The sequence below is a fragment of the Euprymna scolopes genome, chromosome 8 (genome assembly GCF_053919585.1).
Source record: "Euprymna scolopes isolate OS-2025 chromosome 8, ASM5391958v1, whole genome shotgun sequence".
In the NCBI taxonomy this organism is placed as follows: domain Eukaryota; kingdom Metazoa; phylum Mollusca; class Cephalopoda; order Sepiida; family Sepiolidae; genus Euprymna; species Euprymna scolopes.
Genome location: NC_136489.1, coordinates 67699222 through 67723320, shown reverse-complemented (window position 1 = coordinate 67723320; position 24099 = coordinate 67699222). Strand labels below are relative to the sequence as shown.

The 24099-nt window shown below is 33.6% G+C and overlaps 1 protein-coding gene across 1 annotated transcript in view; it reads right to left on the bottom strand.

Annotated features, from left to right (window-relative positions):
* Positions 1 to 24099, bottom strand: part of LOC145283595 (uncharacterized) — a 3312299-nt gene that overhangs the window by 18538 nt on the left and 3269662 nt on the right. The window contains exons 35-42 of the mRNA XM_080132527.1: positions 23121 to 23265; positions 22142 to 22266; positions 21872 to 22035; positions 14407 to 14562; positions 9148 to 9250; positions 7032 to 7234; positions 5203 to 5340; positions 563 to 757 (exon numbers count right to left, since the gene is read on the bottom strand). Of these exons, the coding sequence (XP_079988653.1) occupies positions 563 to 757; positions 5203 to 5340; positions 7032 to 7234; positions 9148 to 9250; positions 14407 to 14562; positions 21872 to 22035; positions 22142 to 22266; positions 23121 to 23265 (1229 nt within the window). The remainder of the gene's footprint in view (positions 1 to 562; positions 758 to 5202; positions 5341 to 7031; positions 7235 to 9147; positions 9251 to 14406; positions 14563 to 21871; positions 22036 to 22141; positions 22267 to 23120; positions 23266 to 24099) is intronic.

Below are 24099 nucleotides of genomic sequence, written 5' to 3'. Positions count from 1 at the left end.
TATATATATATATGTATATGTATATATGTATATGCATATATATATGTATATACATGTATGTATATATATATGTGTGTGTATATATATATATATATATATATATATATATATATATATATATATATATCGAATTTTTAGAAATAAAACCGATCTAATCAAAGACGGTAGAGAAGTACTCAATATGAAATGAAACATTATGGCAAAAACTAGTTAAAATACTTTATCTTAAAAACAACTTCAGCCCCACAATATTTCGCTTTGTCAGAATTGTACTTATATATGGCATGACTGTATGCATTTTCTTATACCAGAACTCATGTGGAGTGTGAAGACAAACCTCTTATAATTCATTATTATATCTGTAAATCGATTTTATTTCACTTTATTTGCTGCCTGGAGTCCACTTACATTAGAAATCTCTTCTTTGACCTTCCTTGTTGATGACCTTTGATTATAACCTTTGGGGTGAATGTAGGTTAACATGACATATACACGTGCACATAAGTTTTAGTAATAGAAAGGTAAATCCAAGACAGAAATAAAAGAAATTTAAAATACGTACGTCGCTCATTTTTCGCAAAATAAATTTTCCTGATCCTTTCCATTTATTTTGCGAAGCCAGGAGTTTTTCTGACATATCTAGGATCCGTTGTGTACATGGTTTCTCCTGGTCTTTTCTCTCCCAACCAGTCTGAACTTCTTCCACCAAAACATAGTTGGATGCTTTCTCTTCGGATTTACCTCCCTTTAATAACGCCTGTGGACAAGGAAATCATCATCATCCTAATGATAATATTAATAAACATGGCAAGAACAAATACAATAAAATGATTGTAATGATAATGATAATACCTAGCAGGATATCCTGGAAATTCCACGTTGTTTTCTACATAAATTTTCTTAATTTACTCTTAATAGCTATTTGTATTGTTTGGATTCTTCGGACTTCAGTTGTCATGTTGAGTGTTATTTACAAAACGTTATAGTAAGTGCTGACTTTCTCCGGGTGAATCTTGTTGAATTCGGGAATCTTTCTGTTAAACCTTGGTATCTGTATGAAATTTCAAATGGAAGACTTTATTCAATCCGTAGGGGATGCTTTCATTCCATCAGCTATGACTGGGTAGAAGTCCTAAATAGTTCACAATTGTATTTAAAGTGTCACCTGCACAGAGGCTTGAATGTCTCACCTCCAGAGGAATGTAACTTACAGATGAATTTACTTAGTACTTTATCCTCTATGCCATGGGTCCTTATGAATTAAATATATGTAACATTGTTGTTCTCTCTAGAACTGCCACCTCGATAATTGTGATTTTCCATGTCTCACTGACTTTAGCAAATAAGGTGTAAACCAGTAGAACTATTTGTTAATATTTTCTCCTCTGAAGAGATGGTAGACATCGAAATCCTATAGGATAAGGAGTTATAATATTTCAAATGTATTCTTTATCTTACATAGAATAATAAATATCTTTTGATTTGAAATTCAAATATTACACGTCACCAGACACAGTTGGCTCTCAGTACACCTCGCGTTTTTTCCTTTTACTTCTCTTTGCTTCTCCTTCACCTCCCTTCTGATCTTTATGCCTATATATGCATTTTATTCTGTGATGTCATGCCCATGTCACGACTTAAAATGCTGACTCAACACATTAATTGCCATTTAACAGTGGATCTAGACTACATTATATCAATGGTTCTGTTCGAAATTCGATGCAGATTCCTACATATCTTCATCATCTTGTGTAATTGACCCATGGGGATTAAATCACATTAAAGTAAAAAAAGTTAACAAAGAGATTCATAACTAGGACCCTTTGATAATAAAAAAGAAAAAAAGAAAAATATTTTGCAATATTTTTGGCATAATTGTACTGGGTATGATCACAAAGATTCAGACGATTATATTTATAGTTATAAGACCAAACCAATCATGTACCAGGATTGTTGTATAAAATATACTGAATCTCTGCATTTTTCAATCAGAGATTTTTGTTTTGACACAAGAGGAGGATCATTGCTAACGCTGACTTAATTAATGCTACCTTTCTTTACACAGAATTATTTACAATTTAAAGCTTCTCTAACTAGACTGACATTGCTAAGTTTTGTTTTTGACAACTACATTTCATATTTACAATTCGATAATTTTCTTTTCTCTACGATATTTATATAAGAGAATAACTTTGAAGTACACCAGTTTCTAAAGACACTGGTAAGAGTTACTTCCCCTGGGACAGAGAGGTGGACTGAAGAAGCTGAAGTGGAAAACATATTCTACATAAATATTCATAATTTACTGTTTATAACGCATTCTCCTTTGGGGGGGAAAAATAAGAGCATTAAACCTATGTACCAAAGGATTTAGAGACCTGTATTTATCTATGGCTAGCAGGAGACCCAACGTTGCCCGGAACTGAATAATAATCAACAAATGTTTCACACTCCCATATTTTTATTCTCATCAAAATCGGTTTTCAATTAAATCTTAGTCAACACTACATTGTAGTGTACATTACAATGTAGACTATAATGTATTGTGGACTAAGTCACATTAAAGTTTAAAATGCAAAAGTCAAGTATCATGATTCAATCGTGCTCCAAACAGATACATTCATTTCAAATGCACCTCTGACATATCACAGAACCTACTGTTGATTTTATATGCTTGACCTTTCGGCTTATGTGGTAATAAAACTTCTCAAATACACTTGTGATATTAGGCTGCGTTAGGTGTTAACTTTCATCAAAATCGCCTGTTCCTTCTTGCATCAGATTATTTCGATTATCGATTATAAATACTTATGGAATAGATTCTGATACAAAACCTATCTAAGAACACTGCCAGGTACCAAGTACCTTCATGTGAAATGTCATAAAAATCGACCCAGCCGTTTTTAAGTCCATGGGGAACGAACTCACACACACAGATATACAGACGAAGTTCCTTTTATATAATAGTAGAGAGAGAGAGAGAGAGAGAGAGAGAGAGAGAGAGAGAGAGAGAGAGAGAGAGAGAGAGAGAGAGAGATATGGGTAAGCCTACATTCTCTGTAACCAGCGTATCTTAGTCCTTTTAAAGTTTTGAAGAGACACCACAAGTTCTTCAATGTTTGCATCAGGAACAAAGAACAGCATATTACAGTAGACAGGTTAAATCTACAATACTAGAGGATGCATACTTAGATGAAGCAACTTCAAACGTAATGCTAGAAGACACAATGCTCAAAAAACAGCATCAAGAAAAACAAAACAAAAAAAACGTTCAGGCAAACATGTAAGAGGGCCTGCCCATTTGCAGGACTTTGTTTTAATGTAAAAAAAAAATGTATATTATTCAATCCTTTCTCTTTCCTTGTCTCTGTCCATTTTCAGATACTCCATACATTTTTTTTTGTGGGGGGGGGTAGTGAAAGGGAATAACTGAAGTACACTGGTTTCTTAAGATACTGGTGAGAGTTACTTCCCCTGGAATACAGAGGTGGACTGAAGGAACTGAAGAAGGAGACATATATTTTCCATATAGAGCACATTTCAGCGTTAGTGGAATATCCTAGGGAAGGTACAGATTCCACCCTGGGTATTCAGTTAATGGACATTTGTATTGTTTTGTCATTATGAAATCTTGTACATCCTTTGCATTTGTCAGCGTATTTAATAAATGTGTATATTATATTTAATAAATGTGTACATAATATTTAATAAATATGTACATAATATTTAATAAATGTGTATATGTTTAATAAATGTGTATATAATATTTAATAAATATGTATATAATATTTAATAAATGTGTATATGTTTAATAAATGTGTATATAATATTTAATAATGTGTATATTATATTTAATAAATGTGTATATGATATTTAAGAAATGTGTATACAATATTTAATAAATGTGTACATTACATTTGATAAATATGTATATAATATTTAATAAATGTGTATATAATATTTAATAAATGTGTATATGATATTTAATAAATGTGTATATTATATTTAAGAAATGTGTATATAATATTTAATAAATGTGTATATAATATTTAATAAATGTGTATATAATATTTAATAAATGTGTACATTACATTTAATAAATGTGTACATTACATTTAATAAATATGTACATAATATTTAATAAATGTGTATATTATATTTAATAAATGTGTACATTTGTCCTTGGACACGATCTAATTAGTCATTATATATAATTTATGCTTGTTAAGCATTTTCTGTTTCAGGTTAATAGAATTAACTATGAGACTCTTACAACAGTTATTTCTTTTACTTTTGGATTATTTTTCTATTACAAGACTTACTTCCCATTCAAGAAAGTATGACCTCTTATTACACTTTGCATAAGAAGGTTAATAGTTTGACAAAGTTTCATGTTCCTCTATTTAAGAATAGTTCAAAGAGAAAGACTAACACAAAGACAGATAAACGTTTCTGAAGTTTTGAGATGAAGAATGATTATTCGTATTATTTGGATTCATCAGACTAGTGTTCTCATTTTGAGAGCCATTTTTCACAATGTTTCAAGCGCTGTAACCTCTGATCTTTTTCGGGTATATCTTGTCAAACTCAGGAATATTTCTGTCGAACTCAGGAATCTGCATGGAATTTCAGGCATGCTACCCCCATGAAAAAAATAAAGGGTTCCATTTGAAATTCTGTGTAGATGCTCATGTTCGGCAGAAATATTCCTAAGTTCAACAAGATATCCCTGAAGAAGGTGGAAGGTTAGATCGACCAAATCCAAATAATATCGACAGATACACATCTCTCATATTTGTATAGATGTAACGTAGTCATTACATGCCAACTCTCGGGGCCCACATGTTGTATGCAGACAGTCACAAGGAAAGAAATACATTCGACTCGTTTGTTTTTAGTTTAAGCACAGCTATTTATTTACAGGTACTTTGCTGTGTCAAACATGTGCTCTTCTGTCTTTGTTCCGATGATGTTCAGGATGCGTCTTTTCCTGTTGCTCTTGGGCCACCTGTGTAACATGTCTGTTGCTGTCCTTTTTAGCCACGTTTTTCTTTTTTTTATAATCATTTTCTTTCCTTTTTCCTTGCTATGATGTTACCTCACACATGGCTCAGTCATTTGCATACAGCTGCTGCTGTCATATGCACACCCGCGCTCTGTTACAAAGATTCTAGACTAGAAAACAGGATAGATAATACTCACCATTGTAATAGCATCACTAACTACTGTATCCTGGGATATTTTCAGAATCACATAATCATCGGGTGATTTTAGTCCAAATATTGTTACAATGAACATTCTTCTCTTTTGTTTACCGACTGTGGACACAAGGTTGGTACTCTATAAAAGAAATCAGGTGGAATTAGATACATGAATATATGCATACGTAAATAGATACAATTATATTTGGAAACAGAATTGGCAGTTTTATTAGATAACCACACACACACACACACACACACACACACACACACACACACACACACACACACACACACACACACACACACACACACACACACACACACACACGTGGCTGGCCTACAAACAAATAGCCAGTGCAGATTTTTCCACTCAGCGATTGAGAGCCAGAGTGACCTAATGTCTGAATGCCGAATCCTATTGTCAGATGGCCTTTACACTATCTGAGATAACAAAGTATATAAATACTTTCATTGGAAGGTCTGTAGAGAGATGCAGTTTGACAGATCATCAAACATCTGGGAACATGAACCTTCACTGATAACACCAAACGGAAAAGTGACAGTGTTCTATCACAAAAACATAGACAGATACATAAAAGACAAAGCCAGACATTGTTATATGGAACAAACCTGAAATAACTATGCTCATCATTGATGCAGTTATTCTAAATGACTATGGTCTTAATAGAGCCGAACGGGGAAAGATAACAAAATATCAGGATGTCAAGAATGATTTAAAAACGACATGATTTTTCAAAGATATAATCATTATATTGTAGTTGTTGTTGAAGAAATTGATCTAATAATAAAAAAAATCTTAAGAAAAGCTTGGACAGCATGCTGTAGTGAAAACAACCATAAAAAGGGCAACTTCTATCCTTAAAAGACCCTTCAGATATAAATTCAAATCATTATGAAATCATGTTAGTTTCAACAGGAAGTCCATTGATCTCTTCAAGGTAACTGAAGTAAAATATATATGTATCACAACGAGTGTACACGCTTCAACAAAAATGCTAGAAAAATAATTATGCTTCGATAGTGTTCACACAACATATCAGTTAAAAGAGAAGAAATAATAAAGAAATGTCTCACACTGGAAACTAAAAAAAAAAGAACTTAATAAATTTATTAAAATTATTTACAAGGTGGAAGATGATTTAAAATGATTGTCTGGTGTTTCCTCAAGCAGTTTTGTATGCATTCGAACTGTCATGGCTGGCATCAGTTTCAGGAGCAGATAACTCTGCTTTTTCATGGCATGCCAGGGAGATAATTCTGGCTTGCATATTACTTTGGGTCTAACTAATTCTTCTTCTTCTTCTTCTTCTTCTTCTTCTTCTTCTTCTTCTTCTTCTTCTTCTTCTTCTTCTTCTTCTTCATTGTCGTCATTGTTAGCAGCATTAGGGGGAGGGGTATGGTGGCTTAGTGGTTTATAACACAGACTGATAACCTGCATGGGTCAAGTTTGAATCCAGTTTGTTCCACAGAAACACTTTCATTTAGGATGTTGGCAACCTTTATATGGTTCCTTCCATAAGAACACAATGTCTTTTTAGAAAGAATTCCAATTAGAAAGATATCATAAAAACGAATGCCAACAATAATCATCTGACGCATTCAAAATGAATGAACGATGCTCAACAAAAATAATCAGCAGCAGCATGAATTTTACATCTGTTTTACTGACATGTATTGGTCATAAACAATGGCAATATAACCCTGGTTGGAATCGAACTACCAACCATTGAATTTGCAACCAACTTCCTTCGCCTCAAATGAGTAGTTATTGCTGCGATTGGAAAATAAGGAAACTATGTTGCCTACCTCTTTGACACCTTCTATTTTGGTGCCGTCTGAGAATTCTTTCACTTTGGACAGAATGGAACGTCGTTTGCCTGAAGCCTCATAGTTCAGGTCAGGGTTGTTGGCTTGGTCAAGCTGGTCTTCTTCTAATTTGGAATAAATGAACAATGTACCTAGCTCTGTTGCTTGGTTCAAAGGGTTGCGTAATCTCACGTGTCGATAACCTGAAAAGGACATTTACATAAATAACTAAAATAGTTTATGTCTGTCTGGGATCAGTATAATCTAACATATAAAGCTATGGAATACTGGATAAGTATGAAAACAGACTAGCAAAAATAAGGACACAGACACATAACTAAAGGAGAAATATGATTTCAGATTTTCAAAGTCAGACCAAAATAATATTTACGTTAACACATCAAAATTTGTTTCTAACTAACCAATTTGCATTTCTTATTGTTGTATTGTATTATTGGCAATATAATAGTATACTTAGGTATAAATTATTTAAAAAATTACCTAGTCTGCCACTGACAACTACTAATACAGACTATTTTGGAATAATCAAAATACAATATAATCAATAATAATCAATAATACAAATTAGTAAATCTACTGATTCAGAACCTAACCCAAAGTCATGTCGACATTTTCCTGCAGTTTACGGTAAGTAGCTGGAAAAGTTGCTGAAAAAAGCTGACATGAACACTGACAGACTATAAATTCAAAACGCTAAAAACAAAACTTTAACACAAGAAGATAAGACATCGTAATTTTAATTATATGAAAAATATTTTTATTTTTTTCAAAAAATGTGTATAACTTTTTTCAACAAATATTTCAAAGAAATATGTTTTTTTTTCTTTTAAAGATGAAAACATGTAAACAACTACGAACGAAAGTCAAATGTGTTTATTTTCATGAAAAATTAAGAAGTTCTATTTTGTTGTTTTGCAAGAAAAGTTTCAATAAATTAAGTTTTTCTTTTTTCTAACGATTGAAGCAATTTTTTCATTGAAATAATTATGATAAAAACAATTTTTCTGCTTAAGAAAAATATCAGAAAAGTGTTTTGTTCCTATTAATGAAAACAATATTGTCATCTGCTGACAGCTAATTACTAATTGTCTAATCGTGTCTGCTTTTCTCGGCCGCTTTTCAGGCAGCTGCTCATGGTAAACTGCCAGAATATCGTTTTGTTATTATTTTTTTTTACTGCTACAAAAACCGTATAATGTATATATTTTCACAAAAGTAAAAATAAATTTGGGGTACATTAAACGAGTTAATATTTTTAACAAATGTTTTACCCGATTTGTTAAACTCATTGTGAGATTTTCATATATATTTTTCATAATTTATCTATTTGTGGTATTTCTCCTGTGTCATTTTACCATGCCATTTTCTGATGCCATTCTTGCCTGAATTTTTATTATGATTTAGGAGTAGTTTAAAAACAATAAAAAATTATTATTTATCATCAACACTAACAAAAATTAAGTTTTAAACAACAAAAAAATAAAAGTCAAAAGAATCGTTTGTGGAATCGGAAAATAGGCTAAATTATCTTCTGATACCGATTCCAATGCTCCCCAAATTCTAAATATTCCGATTCCCAATTCTAATTGTTTTAATATTGGTTTGAGCTGAAAGTGCGGCTGTATGCTTGAATGTGAAAGTCGTGAACAAGCTAGGATTAACAATATCACACCCCTATGCCCTCTCGACGTACACATTCCCGACTAACCCGACAAACAATTAAATCACACCCTTCATTGTTGACATTCCTAGATGTCGGAAAGCTTTCTTGTGTGATTGTTTCTTCCTTTGAACAGCTTACTTTTGTCATTCTCTCCTCGTTTCCTGCTTCCCTTACTGTACCAAACTGAAAAAGTTTAAATGTAATGTGAACAGGCATCTTGCTTCTCAACTACCCACAGTTTCTTGTAAAACACGATCTCAGATTATAGTCCTTTACGCTTCAAGTGGCAATATTTCTTATTTGAAAAAGAGTAAAAGAAAAAAAAAAAGAAAAAACAAAAACAAACAACAACAAAAAAATAAAAATAAAAACAGATTACAAAATATATATTAAAATCATTTTAAAACCAGACTATCGTCATCATCATCTTACCTGGGCGCAGATGCTTAAGTAGCAATATTCTTTGGGACACCATGTGACCTGTACTGGTGTCAATGACAATAAAACGAAGGAAGGCAAGGTCAACAAACATTATCTGCAGAGAAAACAATTGTTAGAATTCAATTAGTATTAAATGTGTCATGACGAAATTAGTATGAATTTCAAACATTATAAAAAAAAAAAATAAATGATCCAGTAGAAAAATAATTACATGTAAAAATAAATTTTTATCGAATTATTGAGTTTTATCGCATGTTTTAATGTGGAAGAGTTGTACAACAAATTCAGCACGATGAACAAGGGAAATAACTCTCGACTTAAATTGACTTAAACTAAAGATCTACCGCCTTTAAACATGGTATCTGCAAATGTAATTGTGGCTGACTTTGTTTTTATTTAAAATACTTTCATTACATTATCTGCTGACTCATTTGTTGTAATTTTTGTAATTTATACTAACAATAATGTTTTCACCTAAAATTTGTTGGTTTAAAAGATCACCAATATAAACAAACACCAGTCTTTCATAATAAACATTGAGAGTAGAGTTATTTCCCTTCGACAGAGTTAGTGTACACATCACTGCAATCACTGCAAAATGCAATTCATCGAGTCCAAAGTAGAAGAACAGAGGCTTGGTTTCCAAGACTTTTGGTATATAACAAACAACGTCCTGAACAGTTATGTTGTTGTGACTGCTAGATTTTTGGTACTCTCACACCCGTTCTATGATCGGGGATTCAAAGCAGGATTTCAATTTCTAGCAATTTAGAAGTTTAACTTATTGTACTAAGGGAGGTAATTCTGTTCTTTAGCATATAAATTAGCATTAACTTTAGAAAGGTATAAAGATCAAAATATACAATAATGGAGGGAAATAATGAGCATTTTATCATGCCTTGATAAAATTCGGTTCACAAAGTATATTGCAATTTTACAAGAATGTGGTAATAAAAAACCTAGTTCTTAAATTCAACAGTAAATTAAAACATTTGATATACAAATAGTTTGGGTGTACCACTGACTCAGATATTAGTAAGAACGTCTTAGACCTATCTTCCTATGATTTGTCTCCTTCTGAACTATTAATACTTGATCATGATTTAGAATTTTGTATTCCATTGCCTGGTGTTAAACGGGAAGAGGTATTTTTTGAATTTGAAATTCTCAATTCCCATGCTGAGACTTTCATCAGTCTCTGAAATTAAAGTAAGGGATTTGAAGCAAGATTAAACGACCTTGCTCACAGCTATACTGGCCCATCAATATCCCATTCAGAGTTTAAATGGCACAAACAGCATTATACCGTTATTAAAACTCTATGAGAAAATAAATCATTCGTCATTAATAGACTGGATAAAGGTAAAAAATTATCATGATTACAAAAAATACCATAATTATGTCGACAAAATGTCTATCATACTGAATGACAAGGAGAAATTTGTAAAATTGGGCTCGGTCGCAACTTATGATCGTACAATTTCTTTAGAAACTAAATTCCAAAAGAAATTAGTTAAGTGGGTTAAAAGTGGTGAACTTTCTTCTAGCAAAGTTAGACCCTCAGGATCGATCCGTCCTAGGTTATATGGTTTGCCTAAAACTCATAAATCGGGTATTCTTTTAAGGCCCATTTTATCTATGGTAGGGTCATCACAACATAGGGTTGCAAAATGGATCTAAAATATTTTACAACCTGTATTAGAACATTACATTAAATACTGCCTGAAAGATTCATTTCATTTTGCAGACTTTATTAAAAAGTTTTAAGGTTGTTAATAAATTTATGTGTTCTTATGACATTAGCAACCTGTTTACTTGTGTCCTGATTTTAGAGACTATAGATATTTGTACATATTTTTTATATCGTAGCCAGATATTGTCTCCTCCCATTTCTGAAAGCATAGTTGTTGAGTTGAAATCTGTTGAATTCAGTTTCAACAATGTAATGTACCAGCAAATAGAAGGTGTGTCCATGGGTTCAGTCCTGGGGCCGATAATGGCGAATATTTTTGTGGGTTTCCATGAAGAGCAATTACTCTCTGGACCCATGAAACCCTTAAACTATTTTTTGCTATGTGGACGACACATTTTGTCTCTTCAATAATCAAACAGAGCAAATAATTTTTTCTCCTTACTGACTACATTACACTATACTTATGAAGGAGAGTGTAATTCGTTCATAGCTTTCCTTGATCTATTGATAACACAATCTAATTACAATCATTATGCCATAAACCTACATTAACGGGACTATACACGCTGGGATTCATTTTGCCCCCCAAAACATGAGATCAATTTAATTTGGACTCTAACACGTCCTGCCCTTATGATTTGTTCAAAATCAAAATTGGACGAGGAATTTAAAATAATTACTGATAAGAATGTGTGCGTGTTATGTTTTCTACGAGAACGTTAACGCCATCTTCTCGAAAAGATGTTCTACTCCCACCCCCATCATAATAATAATGTAATTTACAATTTGTAATATAGTTTCAGTGCCAACAATATGGGTAGGACAACATTGAGATTTGATGGAAGAATTCAACTGCACGTATCTACCAAAATCACAAATGGGACATACCAAGCAAAAGACATACTTGCTAACACATACGGATCTTCAATCACTGACAATCTCATTAAAAACCCATCATGTGCAGCAAACTTTAGCACAAACTCATTTCCAATCCTGAATCGTGCTCACTCATTATTCCATTTAAAGATCTTGGAAACTGTTCATGTTCGGTGAGAAGACCCTCTCTCTGTAAACAGAAAGAATGCCTCTTGGGCTTGAGCGTGATTAGTCCTTAGGATCTTTGAGAAATATCATAACGTCGCTATATTTTAATCACTTTCCTTCTCCTTTTTTTTCCCCACACATAAGGGAATGCAACGTAATTTTATTTTAAATTTACATATTTTCGATTTCCCTCATTAAAATCTCTCGAGAAATCCTTTGAGAAAGCGGGAGCGAAACCGGTCAGCTGCCCCCCATTTTTAAAATTCTTTTCTTCGCCCTTTTTTCTTTATTTTAAAACGCTTTTAATCATGAATTTTAAGTCTTCCCTTCATAATTGCAATATATATATATATATATATATATATATATATATATATATATATATATATATATATATATATATATACCATCTTGGAGAACTGACGTTGCCCAAAATTAAATGAGGATCAATGACTGTTCTATACTTCCAAGACTTATTTTCGTCATAATGTTTATTTTAGAAAATTATTTTATATAATAGCTTGAATTAAAGCTTAAAATACAAAAGTCAAGTATCATGGTTCAATTGTGTTATAAACAGAAACATTCATTTCAAATGCGCCCCTGTCTTATCAAATAATCTACTGTTGATTTTACTTGCTGGACCCTTCTGCTTGTGGGGTGATAAAACTTCTCAAATGCACTTGTGATGTTAGGCTGTATAAGGGTGTTAACTTTGGTCAAAATCAGACTATTGCTTCTTTAATTGAATTTTTTTTATATCGATTTGGAGGCATTCTGATCCAAAATCTATCGAAGAACGCTCCCAGACACATAAAGTAGATTTGTGTGAAAATTTAAAAATATCGACCCAGTCATTTTTGAAGGTCATAGGGAACAAACTCCACACACAAAGTGCCTTTTATATATAAGTAGATATTTTTATTTAGATTTTTGTTTTATTTTATTTGACTTCATGTATTCTAAATTTTTCTACATTTATCGATTCTTAGCCCAAAATATATTTTAAGTTGACCACTTAATGATTTTCCATTTATTATCTTTATCGATTCGATGTATAATCGAATGGCTCATGATGCTATTATTTCAATGTTTACTTAATGTCAAACCTTCCCTATTCCTTGAACTGATGAATAGATTATATATAATTGAAGTTGATATCGTCTCTGAAACGATCGTATACAAATCTAAGTTGATATTGTTTTGAATTCTTAGAACATATATAAATGATCTTGTATTAATTCCGTTTACCCCCTGTTTACTATACATATTCATATGCATGTATATATATATATATATATATATATATATATATATATATACGTAGCATTGGGAATCCCAGCTAATTGCTATGTAGGTAGTTTTAGAAATAGAAGTTATATAAGCATATTTTGGGTTTCCCATGGTAGGGTGACAAAAGGTTAGGTTTGACAGGTATCAACCTAGAGAGAAAACACCGGAAATTAGGGATGACATGGGAATTATGGTCGTAAGCTTCCAGTTGACGACCACATAGGAGAGAGGGGTTTAGGCAGCAGAGGAATGCAGATCAGAGATCCGGCTCTCTGACAACCAGGATTCGAGATGATAGGCTTGCCTTGAAATAAAAGATTGAAGCTTCAAATCCATCTTGTTGTTTATCGATGCATCTGTCTGCAGTGACTACTCCCCACGAGATGGAGACCAGTGTCCAAGAAGGCATCATCCGCTGGCCAAGGCAGGCAGTTATGTATGCATTATACATGGAACATACACGTCTCGAATACTTTCATGGCAAGAAACGGTGTAAGGATAAGAACACACAAGAGCACATAACATATATAAGAGTAATACACATCCACACCCGTATATGTAAGAACAGTGATAAGCACACAGACTCTTAGTAGTAGTAAAAGTACCCGTAACAGTAAAAAGAAAATGAAGTAAAAGTAAACGATTAAATAAGTAATAAATAGAAGGACCCAAAAGCCTTCTTTTAATATATATATATATATATATATATATATATATATATATATATATATATATATATATATATATGATGGACTCTCCCGTTCATTTTGACGTATGACCTTCCGCCTTAGCAACTAAAACTAAGTTACTCGGAAATCCACAGGATAATTAGTTTACAGTAATGAATGCTTTGTGTAGAACCAACTACACTTTTTCGTATTACTGCTAAACTTTGTTGGTGCAGATGACTGCCATAGGACAGAGTATATAGTAGACCGCAGGTTTTTACATATATATATATATATATATATATATATATATATATTTCTTTTTTGGAAATAAGGATGAATGGCTCAGGTAAGAAAATGTTCTTTTTGATACATAAATAGGTTAGCCTAATTAATCTGGAGCAAAAGAAACTGGTACCGGAACATTTTTTGTTCTTTTGTTTAAAGGAGGTGGTGTTTGATCAACACTGCTGTGTGATTTTGTGTACCGATAGATAAAAACAAAATAATGAGTTAACAAAAATATTGGTGAAGGTAATAGAAAAACGTTACCTGGAAATTAAAGGCGTCATTCCAGATTGGGTTTAAGGCATTGCGTTGAACTACTTTAGTTTTGTGTTTAGCACAGTCGACAGGAATGCCGATTATTTCCACCTCAACCTGAGTGTTGGCACTTAGAGTTGGATTCACATATTGGCCGGATATCAACTGCAACAACAACAATAACAATAATAATAATAATAATAATAATAATAATAATAATAATAATAATAATAATAATAATAAATAGTTATGAAGGGTCAAGAAGGACAGAAAGATCTAGGAGATGGAGAACATCATCCGGACCTCAACTGAAAGGGCATGGATAGTACTAGAATCCTAAAGAGGCTTATTGACACTCAAATTCCATAGAAAGCCAACAGCTATTGTTGTTAAAGAATAGCAGCCTGTTCTTGTAAGTGAGTAAATATGAGATTGGGATAGCCGAGGATTCGAACTTGCAAAGCTAGATTTGGAATTGAGAATTCGATCATAAGTTAAAATAAATACAGAATCTTATTGAAAATGGAATGTAGAATTACCCCTTGTTTAGTTCATATAAAATAGTTAGATATCTGTTTATTGAAAAAGGAATGTAATGATGTAATTTTGTTTCTGTTAAAGAAATGAAATTAAAATAAGGAATTTAAAAACGGACAATGGAAAATGTTTGTAAAGTGGGTCAATCAAAAATTAGGTTAGAGAGTCGGCTTTGAGAAAACGTGATGCGTATCAGGCCACGTGTCTGATATGCATGTGTTGGTCATGCAATGACGTCATGAGTTTTCAATATAGTTGGAGCTTGGCAAAGGGTAAGTCAGTCAGTTAGTCAGGGGAGAAGAGAAAAGTCACTGAGTCAGAGACAGAGCTGACATGGAACCTTGGAAGCAAAGGGGAGAAGAAAGAACCATGTAGAGACTTGAATTCCTTGATTCAAAGCCATTGACAGGTCGGAATGGAATGAACTAATATCATCATAATTTTGTATCTGCATCTTTGTGTTATGTTATTCAACAACAGAAAGGTATTGTGCATTTATATTATAAGAATTTTGTGAAAATCATCATCTCAAAAATAGGTAAAGAAATATATGTGTCAATGTTATAGAAACACTCCCATTCACAGAACTGTCAAAAGTATAAATGTCAAACTATCTCCTCTAACTATCAGTCTATCTATCTATATATCAAATCTCCTCTCATTGTGTATTACATGCCGTCGGCTCTCTTGCGTTAACATGTATTCTGTCTCTTTATATATAAGACCTGTCTCTATCTTACAATATGAACTCTCTAATATGAACAGTATTACATAATATTGTCAGCAATATCTTGAAGTGATTTGAAATTGTTATTGCTGAAGCAAAACATACTAGGAATTTGGGGAGACTTGTTGTCACTCTAATTCTCGACAACATCCATATACATTTGAATACATGGGAACACGAACTACCACCAATAATATATGAAAAAAAAGGAAGTGAAAAGACAAGTAATAATAAGTGATGGAAGACAATAGCTACGGTTGAAAAGAGTATAGACTAATGGACTTGAGTGTTGGGCTATTCAATTTGTGTTTGGCTTATAATTGAAGAGTTTACTGTAATTTATATATTACAATTATTTCCAGTTCTGAATTCACTGAAATATGTTAAGGCAATACAAGGAATTTTTCTGGTTCAAGGGATATCAATGGAGTTAGAGATGGCTTCGTGGCTAGGCTCGAATTTCCTGACTAACTGTAATCATAACTCTCTGCACTGATGATTCCAGAAAGGATGAAACACTAGTGTCTGTAGGTATTAAAAATAATTATTGTAATAATTATGTCAGCCCCTTTAAGAACTCAGTTCTTATTGTTGAAATTAAAGTCGGTCAATTAACCTTGCATGCAGAGATCATGATCTATAACCATAAAATCATTCTAGCCGTCTAGACTTTAATATATCAATTTCAACTGTATTCTCACAGTTAACGTTGATTGTGTGGTTTGTTCCTTGCTAATGGAGTCAGAGATGGCTTTGAGGATGGGTTCGAATCTACCGACCAGCTGTAATCATAACTCCTTGCACTGATGATTCCCAAAAGGATGAAACACTAGTGTCTGTAGGTATTAAAAATAATTATAGCAATATATATATATATATATATATATATATATATATATATATATATATATATATATATATATATATAAGTTTAAAGACCAAAAACAAGTGCAGATTTTTTTTTTAATATGTAGATTTATTTATTAAAATTAAGTTCGATATTTCGATTCATAAAGACAATCTTCATCAGGCGTTCGACTGGTGTTAATCGTGACACACTGCACTGAAGATTCCCGAAAGGATGAAACACTAGTGTCTGTAGGTATTTAATTATTATAGTAAAAAATATGATTATGACATCCCCTTTAAGAAATTCGTTTCTTATTGTTGAGCACTTTCAGTTGAATTAAAGTCGCTCAATGTAGCTCTTATGCATAGATCATCATATAACGATTAGATCACTGACTGACGTAAAGAACATTTAAAATTAAAATGTTTAAATTCAACGTTATTTCACGCGGTTAATGATAGCCAAATTGATATGGTCTTTGCTAATCGAGCCAGAGATGTCTCATGTTGCGGGGTTCGAATCATTCGACTGGTGTTAATCATGACACCCTGCACTGAAGATTCCCGAAAGGATGAAACACTAGTGTCTGTAGATATTTAATTATTAGAGTAAAAAAAAAATAATTATATATATATATATATATATATATATTCAGCCACTCTGATGAGTCGTAGACGACGAAACACGTGTCAGTGGATAATTATATTTTAAAGATAATATATATATATATATATATATATATATATATATATATAAGTGGTTCGTGTAGTTTGCTTGAAGCATTGAACAATGGAAAGGAAATTTAGGTTTGTAGGAGACAATACAATGCAGAGATGTAACGGATTGACACAAACTATAATGAATCTATAAAATTAAAACTGCATAGCTTGTTTTTTTTTACATAGGAGTCATCACTTATCAAGGCCCGGAGGCCACTCGAAGATAAGGGTTAAAGAGTGAACAGTAATCAATGGGACAATATCAAAGTAATCGTCAGTACTGTAAATTTGGTAAATTGGATTACTTAAGGTGAACGGCTCATTGTTTACGTTGGATTTTTAAGACGATCATGTTGTAGGAAGCTGGAAAGCAGGAAAACGGAAGAGAGCTCCACAGATGTGCAGTTCAAAGAAAGAAGCTTTGTTCATGGAATCTACGCTTAGGTTTAGGCACAGATAAACAGTGGGGAGAAATTATTGATAATTGTTTCAGCTATACGAGTGTTTCTTGTGAAAGTTTGGCGGGAAGGGAGGACCATAGGTTGAAGCTCAGTCGAGCACTTACCATGAAAATAATGATAAAGCAGAGACATGCTCGCAACGTCTCTCCTGTGGGAAAGAGGTTGCAGAAAAGACAAAAGAGCATCCCCTACGAGGCTACAAAATCTATTTTGAACTCTGTCAAGGCAGGATAAAGTCTTTCTAGCAGCTCCTGACCAGATGTGGCAACAGCACTCCATCATTGTTTAGTTGCTTCAGCTGGTGTCTATCCATTCGATTGTTATGCTGTATTGCTTCCTATAAACCTAAATTTCTTATATATATAAGGGGCGTGCAATAAGTAATGCCCCTGACCCACTTCCAGTTCTCTGATCTAGCTGAAATTTTGCATGTGCAATGATTTATATCTCTACAGGTTATGTAGCAAATTACAGCTCTGAACTAATTGTGGTTTCTGTTTTACAGGTGTTTGAACTGAGTCAGGTGTGAAATGGAGCCTGTTGAATGACGAGCAGTGATCCGGTTTTTGTATTTGAAAGGAAGCACACCACAGGAGACTTTTGGTGAAATGAAAGAAACTTATGGTGATAATGCCCCATCATATGAACTTGTAAAACGCGGGCATCGTGAATTCAAACATGGCCGGAAGTCTGTGGAAACAGCTCCCAGACCTGGTCGCTCCCCTCCGTCTGCCATTGATGAGGCATCTGTCCGTCAAGTTGAGATTGCCATTTTGGAAGATCGGTGCATTACTATTCGCCAAATATCCCAAAATGTCAAGATTAGTACAGGGTCTATGGAAACTATCATTCACGACCATTTGCATATGCATAAGGTGTCTGCCAAATGGATTCCCAGGTTGCTCACACCATTCCAGAAGCGAGAATGTGTTGAGTGCTCAAGGATGAGTTGGACATGTGCTAAGAAGATGAATCAAAGTTTTTCAAAAGACTGATTACACAGAATGAAACCTGGGTCCATCACTATGATCCAGAGACCAAAGCCCAGTCAATGCAGTGGAAGCACTTGGACTCACCACCTCCAAAGAAGGCAAGGTCATGCTCACAGTCTTCTGGGACCAGGATGAAGTAGTGATGACAGATTTCCTGGCAAAGGATACCACAATTACAGGAGCCTATTATGCTTCACTTTTGAGGAAATTAAGGGAAGCTATCAAAATCAAGAGGCGGGGCAAGATCAGCAAAGTTACCCTCCTCCTGCAGGACAATGCTCCGGTCCACAACTCGCATGTCGCCAGATCAGAAGCACAGGCATATGGTTATGAAATCCTTCCCCATCCTCCCTACTCTCCTGACCGTGCGCCCTTTGACTTTTACCTCTTCCCAGCCATGAAGTAGTTTTTGAAAGGAAAGCATTTCCTAGATGATGCAGCCTTGATTTCTGAGGTCACGTTGTGGTTGGAGGACCAACCTGAGGTGTTTTACAAAAACGGTCTCCAGAGCTGCATCAAACAATGGGAGAAATGCATAACTCTGGGTGGTTCCTATGTAGAGAAAGACTAATAACTGTGCCAAGTTTCGTTGCTCTACTTCTATGGAAAGTGGGTCAGGGGCATTACTTATTGCACGCTCCTCGTATCTATATATTTATAAAAGCGAGAATGTGTGTGTGAGGGCACTTCGCAACCTATTTACTCAATGAATTTTTGATCTACAAACTTGAAATTTGGTATATAGGGTATTCAGGTATGTGGAAAACGTTTTAATTGGTTTTCATCAAAGACTGAAAAGGGGTCCAAAATGAAAAAAAATTGGTATGTGTGTGTGGGGGGGGGCATCGAATTTTTATCTGTTTATCAACTGTTTCACAAATGTGCATGCATAAATTGTTTACATAACAGATTACTTAGTTTAAGAATAAGTAGGGTTGAAAACTCGTTTTAAAGATCATGTCAAGCTGGCCTAATGGTTATTGTACTTGACTCAATGTCTTTAGGTTCAGCTTTTTTTTACTTACAAGAAGTGAATTGTTTGGAAAAAAACATAATACTCGCATGCACATATCTCAGTTTCTTCCATTTTTTTCCTTCATATTTTTAAAGGAATTTAACATTACATTTAATACCTATGGTATTTCCGTTTATAATAAACAAAATTTTAAATATAATATTTATGCATATTTTATGAACGGGCAACGCCAGGCGGCCTGATATATATATATATATATGATGGCAGCGAATTCATTTTCAAACATTATTACGCTTCAGCCGCTCATACTAGGTTCGATCTGCCTCAAACTTACCCACACCTCCCCGCAAGGTCCTTCTTCACTCTCCGCGACCCAAAGCAAGACTCTCCCAGGTTCTTTCATCTATCTCACATTTCTTTAAGGTGGACCTCAAACAATCTTTGAATCTCATTTTAGGCTTTTGAGCCAGACGTCTTCACTCGGCGAGCTTGCCATAAAGGCGTTGTTTGAGAAGTCGACTGTCTAACATCCTCACCATATGTCCACTTCATCTCAGTCTATGTTTGATAATGTGAGCTTCAATGCTTAGACATTGGGTCCGTTCAAGCACCTCCACATCACTGATATACATTTGCCAACCCACACCTAAGATTTGCTGGTGAAACCGCTCGAGACGTCTCAAATGCTTCCTGTATGTTGTCCAAATTTCACAGGCATAGAGAAGAACAGAGAGGACGCATGCGGTATAAACCTTAACCTTAGTTGGCAGCAAGATCCCATGACAACTTCACAAACGCCTGTCGAACTTTCCAAAGGCATCACTTGCCCTGCTGATCCGTAACGATACCTCATCATTCAGGGCATCGGACATGCTCAGTGTGCTACCCAAGTATACAAACTTAGTGAAAATTGCTATCCTTGATCCACAGATATAAACTGATGGAGCAGGCTGATACATTAAGTTTTTTTTTCAGATTGATAATCAGGCCCAATGCGCTGCAGGCATATATATATATATATGTATACTAGCAAGGCATCCCTAGCATTGCTCAGCCACAAAAAATATGCTTAAACATGAGATTTTAATTTATGTAAATTTCGTGTTTATTATTATAGAACCAATTCTTTATTGATTATTATATTGTACCCAATATTTAGTAATGATTTTAAAAGTTAAAAAAATATGACTCTGTAGGCATCAGCTAAAATCGAAACCAAAACGTCTAGTGTTCTAGCGTTATTCATTACCATTTGAGCCACTAACAGATGAATATCAAAACACTAAAAGTTAACCGCCATTCATGTATAAATGTATATTTGTGCATATGTAGAAAAACACTTTAAGTCAACCTAATTTTATCAATTTTACTCCTTAGCAGCTATTTTTATCGGCTAAAAACCAAATCGAATTTGTTCAACAATTGCAAATCCCCCTATATATCAAATTTCAAGTCGGTAGACCAAAAATTGGCAGAGTAGTTTGGAAGAGACTATTCTTCCCACAGGCAGATAGATAGACAAGGTTACTTTTATATGTACGTGTGTATATATATATATATATATATATATATATATATATATAGGGTGACTCCCCCCCCCCCCAAAAAAACGGGCCCCCACTCTAATCCCTAAGTGGCTTCCGGGCCTTGATAAGTGGTGATCACTGTGTTAAAAAAAAAAAAATTAGGCCCGATTTCTTTATGTTTTGTACGAATGAAATGAAACTTTGGTCATAACTAGTTTATTATATTCAAAACATCACATCAAAACACTAGAGTCTTTGACCTTTTTTTCTCCGTTGACTGTAAAATACTCAGAAAAACAATTGAATGTCCTCTGTTTTTTTAGGAAGTAAATGATGTGCGAAAATTAGTGTAATGTGAAATTAAGGGACTGGAATTTTATTCAAAACTAAATTTATGTCATTATACTCTTAATTAGTTAAAAGGATCCTGATCTTTTTTAAAATGCGATGTTGGGCTTGAATAAGTTGTCTTAGCTTATCTTTGATGATCAAATATTCTTGTGCATTGGATTTGTGATTTTATGGCTGCAGCTATATCAGTGAAACTCAGTGTGAATTAAAACAGAATTCATAAGAACAGAACCAGAAAACTAGGCAACTCTAAAAATGTATTGGTCTCACACATGCTAACTTTAAACCAGAAATTTAATACAAAACTCTGTTATAAGAAAATTCTAAGTACTTACATGAAGTGTGAGCACTGTGGCATGGAGACCATCAAATTCTTTATCAAAAGGATTGAATCGGTCGTGCATTACATGGTTTTTATCCCACATGACATCTGGTTTAAGGACAAGGCCACATCGATTGTTCTGCTCAAATAATGTTGTGTTTAGCGCTGTAGCCATGTCTAGGAAAGAACAAAAAAAAAAAAAGAATAATAATCTACTGGAAATAGTTCGGTTGATTGATTGGTTACAACAACAAAAATTGATCACGAATGCATTTCAACTCACCTTCTGTTTGGTAATTAAGAGCAACCATTTGAATCCCAAATATCCAGAACTGCATTGGATTAAAATTGGAGGAATCGATTCTTACACCTGCAGGATACGTCCTCATCAGCTGCCTTTCCGTGTGGGTATGGACTGTTAAGGTCAACAATTATACTTATGATTGCAGATAAAATATCACAAACAATTATTTAATTTCGATGTTTATAACATTTAAAATAACTAATATGGACCCCTTTGTGATTGCTATAGGGAAGTCTCATAATGCAAGAAGAAAAACAGCCAGTCACTATGTGTTGCTGAATTTATGTTTCAAACTTTAGAGCAGAGCTTTCCTCACGGAAGGTATTCCATGATATAGCTTATATTTTTAAAGCGGGTTTTTTTTTTCTGGAATGATCTATGAATAATTTATAATATGTAAGGTTTTTATTTTTCTCTTATGATTTCAAGAAAACTCCAATTTACTTTTCCCCCTTTGGTCCTTTTCAGGAAAAAAAAAACATAAGCTTTTCTAATGAATTTATATGGGTCTCTGATAAGTTGTTTGGTCAATCTATACCATTCAACAAAACACGTGTAAGACGTACCATGAATGTTATATAAATATACTTGTGGTATGGGAATCGTTAACTAACGATATATATGATCTGAAAGTGAAAATACATTTTTATTGAGTTTAAATAAATGTGGCAACTTTTAAAAAACAATTTTATTGAATACATACATACATTAAAAGTATAGACATTTTACTATCCAAAGATATATATATATATATATATATATATATATATATATATATATATATATATATATACTAGCAGGCCTCCCGGCATTGCCCAGTCGTAAGATATGCTTAGATATTTCTGATACCTTAACATTTTAATTAGGAATTCATGTTTTTTAAATTGCCTATAAAATAATTAGTTGGATAAACAAAAAGCAACTTTTTTTTAAAGTTGCTAATACAATAAAAGGATATCTTATGAGGCCAGTGGGGCATCGGCGGCAGAGGTTCTTGGCTTTGTTCTCATTGACTGAAGACAGAAGATAGCAGGCAGGTGTCGAGTCAAACCTTCGTGATCGAATCATTGAAGGTGTGATGCTCAGTTCAGACTTTTCGGTCACTGAAAGACAAAAAAACAAATAGACATTAAAAGTTGAGGAAATATTAAAAATGAAGAAATAAGAAGTGTTTCTTATATTCTGGAGAAAAAGGGAGAAACAAGAATTAGAATTGGCATGAGCATGAATGGGCAGAAAGAGAAGTTGAAGTATGTATATGCGCGTAGGTGAGTGTGTTTGTGAGTGTATGTGAGTGTGTCTGTGAGTGTATATGGGAGTGTGCATATATTATAGAAGGTATCCCAAAATTAATCCTCTATTTTGAAATATAATTTTTTTTTTTACAAAGGAGTCACCACTTATCAAGGCCCGGAGGCCACTCAAGGATAATGGTTAATGAGTGTATGGTAGTCAATGGGACAATATCATCGTAATCATTAGTAGTGGAAATTTGGTAAATTGGATTACTTAAGGGAACGGTTCATTAAGAACTTGTTTATGTTTGACTTGAAGATAACCATATCATAGTCGGCAGGAAAGCAGGGAGATGAGAGTTTCCACAGACGAACAGTTCTAAGAAATAAGCTTTGTTCATGGAATCTACGTTTATGTTTAGGTACAGATAAAGTGTGGTGGAAAGTGTTGATAGTGGTTTCAGAAAGACGAGTGCTTTTCATGAAAGTTTTAAATTTATATAAACCCTTATGCAACAATAAGAGCATTCTTATTCGACTTATACCTGGAGTTATGTGTCTAATAAATATAGTTATGTAAAAAGATTTCCATGATTTAATGCAAAATCAGGTACTAGAAATAGATTTGTGCTTTCAAACACTTATTTAAGCCATTTTTTTTATTTTACAAAGGTTGATGCCGAGCTCAAATAGACACGCAGG